Here is an 11379-nt window from a genome sequence, read left to right on the forward strand (position 1 = left end):
AGAGCATAGTGTACAACTCATAAATCCTGATATCAAGAAGAAAAGGAAGGAAGGTCAAGTTTAAAATGTTCATGGATATAAATAGGTCCCTGTACCATCCGATGTCAATAATGGACGGCCCTCGGCTTCAGCAATGTGGTTATCTTTGATTTGAGTAAAGAAGCTCCTCCTCGTCTCCTCAATGTTGACATTGGTAGTCGTGCAACTCCGTAATAATCTAGAAATTAACAAACCTTTACAAAGGTTGATGTTAGATTGGGTTTTGAGTACGAGATTTATTAAAGGTAACTTTAAACAATCCAATTAAGGCGCACTTTCAAATTTGTTCATAACATATAATTTTGATGTAAAATATTTTTAGGATTATCTCAAAATCTATTTTCATATCTAATTATAAAATTTTAAACTCTAAAAATGGTTAAAAGCAAGTAAATCCATAAACATATGAAAATTTAAAAAATGGATGGTCTGGATAATGTTTTGTAAGACGTATTATTTTTTGGACTCAAAATTATTTTTTCTTTTATAATCTTACATCTCGATGTCGAGATGCTCAATTAGAGGGTTTTTCAATATTAAAACAATATTTTCCGATGGATTTTTGAGGTGTATCCGTAGTTTTACATTTTAAGGTTGCGACGTTATATAAAATTTTTCTTTTATTAAATATGTGTAACTCGTTAAAAGATCAGAGGTATTTTTGTCATTTAATAAAAATACAACTGAAATTTCTATTAAACAAGTCTAATGTATTAATAAAGTACCATTCCTTTCCAAAATATTATTGGAAATTTATAAATAATTCTAAATATCTCATTACTTAATGATTAAGATATTTATAAAAAAAAAATTTTAAAACAAAAAAAATGAATGACTTTATTGGACTCATCCCTCTCATCCTGTCATTTAACCGCTCTTGAGGAGTTGTTAACTACTAACAAGTCCATAAATGGAAAATCTATTAATATATACTTAGTTTATCAACAAGACAAAGTTTTACTATTTTCACCTTCAACTCAATGTAGTTTTATGGCTTTTTGAAATTAAATAAAAAATATTGTGAAATGTTTGATAGTTCATCTTTTTGGGTCCTTTTGATAAGGACCCAGCACCCGCATATGTAGTAATGTGAGGCTTTTAATAAATTTATTTTTTAGATGGATTTTAAGATTTAATTTTCAAGGATATGTAATGTTTTAACATGGAGAAAAAAATATATTTTAAAAACTAGAAATAATAATTCTACTAAGAAAACATTTGAATCTTTAGTTTCCATTGTTTTTAAATGAAAATTTTAAAAACTAAAAATAATAATTCTACTAAGAAAACATTTGGAGTTTGCATTGTTTTTAGATGGAACACCTACTTGCATCTATCTTTAAGATGGATGCTTTACACTTTGTGGACCACATATGTAGAAATACGGTCCAGCCTGCATGAAACAATTTTCCTAGATAATCTCCCCGTGGAAAAGACGTAAAAGTATCAAATTTAAAGGGGGAAAATTATCAGAAGGACCATTAAAAACCTTTAACACTAATGCTCCAAAAAAACTACTCGTTTTAAATTAAAAAATGTACTTCAAATTTTTGAAATTAATTTATCACTTCATATTCACGATCCCTGTTACAAAGATCATAAATCCTCAAGAACATTGAAGGAAAGACTCACTTGGATAGACGAGTGAGCCATCTCACTCAAACCGAGACCTTAGAAAAATAGGGAAGTCCATGGAGTATAGATCTTCGATGAGGTCACAATCACGAGTTGAGTTCGAACAAGGAGGTCAAAATCATTATTGACCTCGTGGTTCCTACCTTGAACTATCCAAAAAAAATAAATGAGGTTAATCATTATTGAATGCGGTTGAAGCTCCATCTCAAATTTGATTCTTGGTATTGAATTACAAAAATAAAATAAAAAAATTAATAAAGAAATCAAAATTATCATTGATCTTTAAATGTAAAATCAGATGGTCGCAGGAGTGTGGTTGATTGGACATAAAGTTCAAAATAATTTTTTTTTAATTATAAAAAATACCCAAGCTATCACATCAAATGATTAAAAACAATTGTGGCCATTGTCTTGTACTTTAAAATTTCTAAAAAGGTAATGTTACAAAAAAGGTGTAACTTCTGTGCACCCATGGGCTGATGCAATATATACATTCAGCAATTACGATTGGATTTGGACCAATATGACGGTACGATTCTGTTTTAGATTTATATTTTTATATAAATTTGAATTATTTAAAATTTGAAGCAACTAACTCTTCTTGTTAAGACTTATCTAATAAAAATATTTTAAAAAAAATACAAAAAAAATTTGAATCAATACCCTCAAAATTTTAAATAATTTAAATTTGTTCAAAAAAAATAAAATAAATTGTGGCCATAAAAAACACAAAGTCACCGCGGGTTCGAGTGCTTAGAAAAGGGCAAGGTGGTGTCAAGGAAAATTGCTACGAAACTCGGTGTGTGAGATATGGCTTGCGAGTCCCGAGTCAGGATCATCAACGTAAGAGGGAATTTGGACCGTCCGATGTAATAGCCACGTGGCTCGTTTTCGGCCACTACCCCGCTCTCCCGCGTTCAAAACCGTACGTTCTTCTGTTTAACTTAGCTTGGCTTACCGTTGGAGAGAGAGTTGGTGAGATGCATGCCTCTTCCACTAACGCAGTAGAGAAAAAATGCAGGCTATTTCCTGCTTCAACTCTCACAACCCTAACCCTAATTTCCACTCACCCCTAATTCACACCCTCTCCATGTCTGAGAACTCTGCTTCCCGCTCTTCCTCCACCAAAGCTTCCTTCAAATTCAATCCTAAATTTATCTTCGGAAGCCATTTCTCTTTCTTTTTCACTCCTCCTCTGAATCTCCTCCATTCTTGCGCTGTTAGTCAACCCAATTCTCCTCTTCAAGAAAGCATTTTTTCACCAGAATCTAGCGATGAAGAGAGATTTTCTGATGAATTTTCTGGCATGGGCTCGCCGGAAAATGACTCTGGTAATGGTGCGGACCTTCTTGTTGTTAGGAGACCTGCGATGGAGTCTTTGAGGGAAGATGAGGAAGCCATGTCTTCTAAAGAAGTCAAAGAGAAAGAGGAAGGGGATGTTTCTGATTCATCTGGTTTGGATTTGGGTTTATCAGAGATCGCGAGAAAGGTGTCATTGTTTGAGCCTGAGAGGACCAGTGAGTTTGCAGAGAGACCATTGCCAATTAATTTGGAGCTTGCCCTTTATAGGGCAAAGATTTTGTCCAGGAATTATCAGTACGAAGATGCTGAGAAGGTTTTTAGGCAGGTGATTCTCAGTGGAAACATTGAGTCTTTTCCCTTTTACAGTTATTCTCCCCAGTTGTGATTTGTCCAATCTCCTATTGTTCATTTTCTTTTGGAATTGTGAAATTTGGAAAAATGTGGGTTTTGAAATCTGCATCTTCTTTGATAAAACAAATACTGTACTACCCATGTAAAAGCACAACTACCATTTGAGCTCTGAACTGATTTTTTCAGTTTTTTCTCTATTGATTGTGTGGGGTGTGTTGATTATGTCATCTAACTTCCAATTTCATGTGCCTATAGTCTTATCGCAACTGAAGAATATGGAAAGTACATAAATGGATTGATGGCATGCTTTCAATCTAGTAACCAATATAACAAACATTCTGCGCAATACTTATTATAGCAAATTAGCCCACAAAGCCATTCTTATCATAGAAAATTGGCCTACAAAGCAAAGGTATTGAGAAAAACTATTACCTATCCACTGATAGAACAAGCACTCTACCCAATTATTAATATAGCCAATTGGCCCACACAGCAAAGCTATCAAGAACTTCATTGGAAATTATGCCCGTTGCCTATGTCACTTTATGTTTAATTTCTGTTTCAATTAAGCAGTTTGACTTGACTCAATGTGGCTGTTTGAAGAACAATCCATTTTCACGAAAATATATGATGTTTAATTTCTAAGAAATTTTCCCTTTCGATGGATTCCATATTATTCGCTTCTATTTTAAGGAAATTTCTTATAAGAATTTGGCAACCAAACCACGTACTAATATCTGTTAACTTTTTTTTTTCAGTGTATATCATTTTGGCCAGAAGATGGACGTCCTTATGTGGCACTTGGGAAGATCCTAAGTAAGCAATCTCGATTTGCTGATGCTAGGTCGGTCTATGAGAAGGGCTGCCAAGCAACTCAAGGAGAGAATCCCTACATATGGCAGGTGTAGCTCATTGGAGATTGCAAGATGCTTTTCTGTTCTCTAAAATGAACATTCTAAGGATAAAAGTAACCTCTTGTTCTTTTGAGGCTTAGGATGTTAGAGCTAGTTTAAATATATAATGCCCATTCAAGACCTTGTGTTCTTCATAGAGAGTGGAGATCTCTATTTTCTTTTATGGGTGCGGTTTGTATAGAGCCAAGGCTCTAAACAATCAATTAGAGCCTACCTTCAAATAGTGTCGAGAAATGCAGTTTCAATATTGGAAATTTTTGTGACAGCCTTAAAATATATTTTCATCTTTATTTATAATGTTTAAAGCTTTAAAAATAGCGTAGATCGACAGATCTATTAAAACTTAAAAATCTTGAAAATTGACGTTTAAAAAATGCATTACAAAATACACTATTTCCTAATCTTGAAATCCATTTTTCTTTCATGCCCATGCATCTTGATGTCGAGATGATTAATTTGAGGATATTTGGGTATCAAAACAACATCTTGGAGTGAAAGTTTTGAGGTAGGCTCAAATTTGATTGTTTAGAGCCTCAGCTCTATATAAACTTTTCCCTTCTTTTAGCTGTATCAATAGGATATCATTTCCAGAGAGGGCACGACTTAAGGATAAATTACCACTACATCTAGCAGTAAAACCACCACTACTACTGGTGCAGTGAAAGCAGTAATAACAGACGTGTCACACTATAGAATATTTTTTCTTGTCATTTTTCATTCTATGATGATTCTGTGGTTGTGAGATGTACGCTTTGTTCATATGTGGTCATTTAGTCTTAAATTTTAAGTTGAATCATCAATGCCAAAAATTTAGCTATATTATACATCCTCAGCCGCATGCTTCTGTGCTGTCTGGTGAAAACAGATGGCACAGGATGCACTGACACCATGTCAGTGTCGGCGCGTCCTGCACTGTCTGTTTCATCAGATGACATGTGGCGGCATGCGGTTATCTTTGATTCTATTCAAATCCAAGGAACCATTATAGTACTCTGCTTTATAGAAATGTTTTTTATGTTGAGCTTTTTTATTATATTATTATTGTCATTTCAATGCTTGCCATCCTCTAATGTAAGGATTCTAGAGGAGTGCTGAGGCTTACATTCTTGACTGGACAGTGTTGGGCTGTTTTAGAAAATAAGGTTGGGAACATCAGGAAGGCAAGAGAACTATTTGATGCTGCCACAGTAGCTGATAAACGACATGTTGCAGCCTGGCATGGATGGGCAGTCTTAGAGCTTAATCAAGGCAATATAAAAAAGGCCAGGGATCTTCTTGGGAAAGGACTAAAGTATCATGGTGGAAATGAATACATATACCAAACACTTGCTTTGCTTGAAGCCAAATCTAACCGAGTGGAACAAGCCCGTTACTTATTCCGACAGGCTACACTTTATAACCCCAAGAGCTGTGCTAGTTGGCTTGTAAGTATATTGCTTAAATCCATGTATTCCACCCATTTATTGAATTTTTTGATGTTAAACCCAATTCTTGGTTATTGTTTAAATCTCGTACTTTCATGGGAATGACTTAAGAGACTTTTTTTTTTGTGCAATTCTTATGAAACAGTCATGGGCGCAGCTAGAGGTGCAGCAGGAGAATAGTGAAGCTGCCAGGAAACTGTTTGAGGTGCATAACTGCTCTTCTGGTTGTTGTAGCACCATAAGTTCCTGTGATTTGCTAGAACCACTTAGGTTTATTTCTTCCCTTTTTGGTTGAAATGAGCATTAGGATTAATGAAACATAATTGTGAAATTTCACACAAATATTATTTAAGGAGATAGCAAACAAATATGATTAAGGAGATGGCAAACATGGCATTTGAATCTTGGACATTAATTAGATATGAGACATTCTATAGACAAAGAAGTAAACAAAAATGACACCGAACGTGCACTGAACATATCTTTTAGTAATAATGAACGCGTTGAAGAAGGGGTTTATAACTATGTGTGGTTCATGTGCTTCTCGTCCTGCATGCAGTGCCATGTACGTATGGGTTATCTCTTTACAAATCCTGCATTTTCATGCTTATTCAGAAAGCAGTCCAAGCCAGTCCAAAGAACAGGTATGCCTGGCATGTATGGGGACTCTTTGAGGCCAATCAAGGTGACATTGAGAAAGGAAGGAAGCTTCTAAAGATAGGCCATGCACTTAACCCTAGGGACCCTGTTATTCTTCAGTCGCTTGGTTTATTGGAATACAAGCATTCATCTGCAAATGTTGCTCGAATTATGTTCCGAAGAGCTGCTGAATTGGACCCAAGGCACCAGCCAGTATGGATTGTAAGATGACGTTCTCCATATATTTCATGTTATTTCATTAAATTTATATGTGTCTTTGTTAGATACTTCCTTGGCATGTGAGGTGTTTCTTTATCAAATGAATCATGATCGTGGTAACAGCCCGTTTAATGTTGGGTGGACAGTATGTTTACAAGTAAATATTAACTATTAAATATTTTACTTGTCTATTTTGATTTAATTTCAAAATGAGCATCAAAATACAGATGATTTTTAGAATACGTAAAAAAGGGTCAAATGTTAAATAGTTGAAAAGTGAGATGTATTTTGATAAATTTCCCTTGATTTAATGGTAGGAGAATATTCCCTTCTGTCCTTTATCTATCCTATTTGTAAAATAGTTGAGTAATGCACGTGTGAATTCTGTCAGGGTCATCTTGTCCACCTCTATATCTTCTTTCCTAGTATTCTAGATCCTCCTAAAAGTTCAGGTGACCCCTAAACCAGCCTGAGGAACTAGTGAAGTGGTATCATTTAATTACGTTATAAGTACCTTAGCTTTCAGAGACTAATTGATAATTAGTTTTGTGGATGAAGTAGTTCTTCACTACAAAACAATTGACAGTAAGGAGTGCATGTATCCTTGTGTGACCAGGGAATTATTATTTGACATAGTTGTCTGAGGAAATGAGAAAACATAAAGAGGGAATCAAATTGTTAACGAAGAAAGCACCCCATAAAGAAAAGATATTATATAAGAACAAGTAAACAAAATTCCTCATTAGAAAACTTAGCCCAATATTACGGAAATATTGAGATTTTCAACAAATGAAATATGTTATTCAGACTGCACCCCCTCCACGTTTAATGGCATCTTACAGTTCGGGGAGTCACCAAGTTTCATTTAAATCATACCCGATAAAGTTTAGCAATATTAGAAACAGGTTGGTGAGTGGCCCCTAACAAATAAGAATGTTGTGTGGATTCATGTTTAACTTACTGGGCTTCAACATGTATTGCAGCTCGTTTTGTGCTTAAACATAGGGCTAGAGTTTATAATTAAGAGTGTCCTAGTGTCCGTCTTAGGGAAGGATCGATCATTGATGCGTATCCATCAGGCCTCTCTAGAGGGCTTTGCTTTTTTCCTTTTTTTTTTTTTTTTTTGAAGTTTAAAAAGGCTTTGCTGAATTGATCTGAAGAAGCAACGGATGTTTGTGGTGTCATCAAGGGTAATCTGCATTGAGAGCTCAAGAACTGGATTGATATTCATTTCAACTCAAGGGGTTCAGGGTTTCTTCCCTCTCTTTGTCATGGAATTTATTACCGCTGGTTTGGCAGTTTTAGTTTCATATTGCTGGGGTCTCTAATTAGTTTTCTTTAGATTACTGTCCTATATGCCACAAGATAATCGATAAGGCCATGATTGATTGCAATCTCTGATGTTGAAACTGTTAAAAGCTTTCTACAGTTTCTATATTATGCTTTGAAATTTACTTGTTTCTGTGTAGGAGGTATCAATTATATGGGTGCTACATTTCCCTTTTTATATGTCTTGATATCATATGATGCAGTAGTTTCATTGCAGGCTTGGGGTTGGATGGAGTGGAAAGAGGGGAACATATCCAAAGCACGAGAACTCTACCAGAAAGCATTATCAATTGACTCGATAAGTGAAAGTGCTGCACGCTGCCTTCAGGTATTTATCATCTATCTCAGGGTATAGATAGAAAGCATTTGGACCCTGAAAAAGAAATAGATAATAAAGACAAAAAAAAGAAGCAATGAACAGATGCTAAAATGGATACTACGGACTCATTTGGGTGTACCCAAACTCCACAGTTTTTCAAAATGATCAGTAGGAAAACTCCACCAAAATGGTTAAAAGCAGTTTGGACAATGAAATGTTTTTAGTGACCATTTAAAAAGTTCTATGTTAGGGTCAAAGACGGCATAAAAAATCAAGACAAACTCAATTACTTTGGGATGAAGAGTATTTCTTATTATCGGGCTTTTCTTTCACCTTCTCTCCCCCACCCCTCCCTCTTCCCCTGTCCCTCCATGCTTACTCAAATTATTATCACGACCCTAGCTCTAATCCTAATCCCCAGACCCATTTTTCCCTCTGTCCCTCCCTCCCTCCCTTCCTCTCTCTCTCTCTCTCTCTCTCTCTCTCTCCATTGAGAGTGTAACAATGGAAGTTTGAAATAACGAGGGAAAGAGTTTGAAAACCCTGGAATCAGAAGACAACGAAATCAGTGAAGGTGCTGAGCTCAATGGAATTTTGCAAAAAAATGGATCTGTAAGTGAATACAGGATCGTTGTTCAAAACCCCTGAATCGAGAGGAAATCTATTATGTTATTGCAGTGGCTGTATCAGCGAACATTGTTCCAGAACCCCAAGGACTAAACCAAGCTTCTGATAACAAATTGGATGGAGTTTCTATTGATAGTGGACTTAAAATAGCACAAATTGGAGTGTGTTATGGAGGCGGCAGCTTTTTGTCACTCTAGCAGCAATGGCTGTAGGTGTAATAGTAGCAGCAAGAGTGGTAGGAGTTTCAGTTAAGTTGAATTGGGCAGCCAAACAAGAATATGAAGCAAATAAAAGGAGCTACTCATAGCTTTAAAAACAGCCAAAAGGCCTAGTAACTCTATAAAATATGCCTTGGAAGAATTTTCCTATGTATCTCTAAAACCATAACAACCTTTTTGAACGACAAGAGCATCTTAGATTCAATGCCTAAACTGGGCTTATACAATAAAAAAGAAAAAGAAATAGAAATAGATACTATGAGTTGTGCCTATCTGCTCTTGTATTGTTGCATTGCATCTTTGTTTTATTTTTTGACCTTTGAATGGAAGTTTCACTTGAATGACACAAAAGTTCATTATCTTGTTAAAAGACCTAAGGAGTCAAATAAACTTGGGGCATGCACATCTAATCCTTGTTGTGAATATTTGTTTCCTTTTCTACTTTTCAAATGAAATTATCATGTGAAGGCGTGAAATATTGTTTTCTTGTTGAAGAAACTTGTGGATTGATTTGCCCATTATTTATTGTAGGCATGGGGTGTTTTAGAACAGAGGAATGGTAATCTATCTGCTGCTAGGAGGCTATTTAGATCATCTCTAAACATAAATTCTCAAAGTTATGTTACGTGGATGACATGGGCGTCATTGGAGGAACAGCAAGGGAATGCTGTGAGGGCTGAGGAAATCCGAAACCTCTATTTCCAACAGGTAACATCATCGTTACTGTACACGGTCTAGTTTTTGAAATTCATTGGTAGCTTGCTGCATTTATGTGCTTTGCACCTTAACTATCTTGATTTTTGCAATAGTTAAAACAGAATCTACCATTTAAAGAAAAAAAAAAAATTCTGACTAAAGTTTATAAACCCTTGTATTAATCTCTCAAATTATTGGAGGATTGTTCTTTTACATATATTTTTTCCCTAGAGATTGTTCTTGTATATAACCACATTGATTTGTGCAAGGTGGAAATTGAACTATGCTTAGAGGAAGAATATCATCTCTTTTTGTGAAAATTCTCTGCAAAAAATGGACTTCTGGTTGCTGAATTTCTTGAATCACCGGGCTGGATTGTTTCCCAGTAGAACAAATACTCCATTTCCTCTCTCAAGACTCTGAAATTTGTGTATTCTTGTGCTATCTAATCATGCATATACTGTAAGAATGAATCACAAAGTGATTTTGCATGACATCAACTCATGAAATCCCTATTTGTTGCAGCGAACTGAAGTTGTTGATGACGCCTCATGGGTCATGGGTTTCCTTGGCATTATCGACCCAGCACTGGCCAGCATAAAGAGGCTATTGAAATTTGTTCCAAACCCCTCTCCAAGAAGCCTGGAAGATGTCAAGAAACTCATTGAAATGAGAAATAGTGATGCCATGGGAAAGAGTAGCCCTCCTTTAAACCTGGTTGATGGCTCTAGAGGACGTGATGAAAGAGTATCCAAAATTGGCGATGATTTTGATCTAGATTCCTTCATTAAAGAGAATCTCTCGCTTGATGCATTAAAACTTGATGATCAGTTAGTGGCTTTTGAACCCAAGAAAACCAAGCATTATAGAAAGATATTCAGACCAGAGCGTACCGTTGCTAACCAACTAATGAGACCATGATCTAATGGAAGCTGGAGATAAAGAGAAGGTGGGTTGTGCATCATTACCAGTTTCACTTGGATGTATAGTGTACATGTACAATAGCTACACTGGAATGATTATTTCGATTTCTGCACTTTCTTTTTGATGATCCTGAAAATTGGGTCAATTTTAAATTCTGAATATGTAACTTGTAATTACATGCTCATTAAGCGTCAGGGAATCCAATTCCTTGGTTTTTAGGTCCTTCTCTTGTCATTTTTGAGACCGCAGAGTTCAGGCAGTTTTCTTTAGAATTAAGCTTGAGCTGGATTTTAGCAACACGTCTTTGGTTACAAATGTTACTGTTTAGATGGATTTCTTCGCAGGGGTTGCTGCGCAATCCATACCATATGGTTAATTTTGTATTATAGAGTTGGCAAAAAACGAGGTATCTGATTCCCCACTAACTGTGGATTAAGGGCACTTGTTTATTTGAAATGGGTATGAAGTATGATTTAAAAAATAGATCGGTGACCTGGATCGGACACAGCAATGACCAATCTGGAACGGTGTATCAGTGGTCTGAATCGCTGTTGTACCGTGTGGAAAAAACAGTGAACTAGCGAAAAAACACATTAAAAAATAATGAACCGGTCAAAAAGCCGGATTGGTGAATCGGCAGTTCGTATCGCTGTTTTATTGTGTGGAACCGTCGGTTCCTTTCGAGACCTGCTCATTTTCCTACACATACACAATATCATAATGGGTGATTGATGCCCAAATTG

The 11379-nt window shown here is 35.8% G+C and overlaps 1 protein-coding gene across 6 annotated transcripts; it reads left to right on the top strand.

Annotated features, from left to right (window-relative positions):
• Nucleotides 1-2645: 2645 nt before the first annotated feature.
• HCF107 (high chlorophyll fluorescent 107) lies at nucleotides 2646-10858 on the top strand. 6 transcript variants are annotated; one of them, XR_016049804.1, is made up of 8 exons: nucleotides 2646-3301; nucleotides 4086-4229; nucleotides 5318-5665; nucleotides 5811-5870; nucleotides 6225-6526; nucleotides 8070-8180; nucleotides 9548-9724; nucleotides 10238-10858. XR_016049804.1 is itself a non-coding variant. In XM_020665653.2 (8 exons), the coding sequence occupies exons 1-8, from the start codon at nucleotides 2690-2692 to the stop codon at nucleotides 10631-10633; spliced, it is 2094 nt and encodes a 697-aa protein (XP_020521312.1). In that variant the 5' UTR covers nucleotides 2646-2689; the 3' UTR covers nucleotides 10634-10858. The 6 variants fall into 6 exon arrangements, 4 of the variants coding, with proteins under 4 accessions (XP_020521312.1, XP_006841432.3, XP_088715061.1 ...); XR_016049805.1 differs by having other exon boundaries at nucleotides 5360-5665; XM_020665653.2 differs by having other exon boundaries at nucleotides 6281-6526.
• The last annotated feature ends 521 nt before the right edge of the window (nucleotides 10859-11379 follow it).

The sequence above is a fragment of the Amborella trichopoda genome, chromosome 2, assembly GCF_054954075.1.
Source record: "Amborella trichopoda isolate Santa Cruz 75 chromosome 2, AtrichopodaSantaCruz75HAP2 v2.0, whole genome shotgun sequence".
In the NCBI taxonomy this organism is placed as follows: Eukaryota; Viridiplantae; Streptophyta; class Magnoliopsida; order Amborellales; family Amborellaceae; genus Amborella; species Amborella trichopoda.

Bases quoted from the DNA above. Each gene is read 5' to 3' on its own strand.
- HCF107 (XM_020665653.2), top strand. From the start codon at position 2,690: ATGCAGGCTATTTCCTGCTTCAACTCTCACAACCCTAACCCTAATTTC. The intron at 6,527-8,069 runs GTAAGATGACGT...GTTTCATTGCAG, and splicing joins GGCACCAGCCAGTATGGATT to GCTTGGGGTTGGATGGAGTG. The intron at 8,181-9,547 runs GTATTTATCATC...TATTTATTGTAG, and splicing joins GTGCTGCACGCTGCCTTCAG to GCATGGGGTGTTTTAGAACA.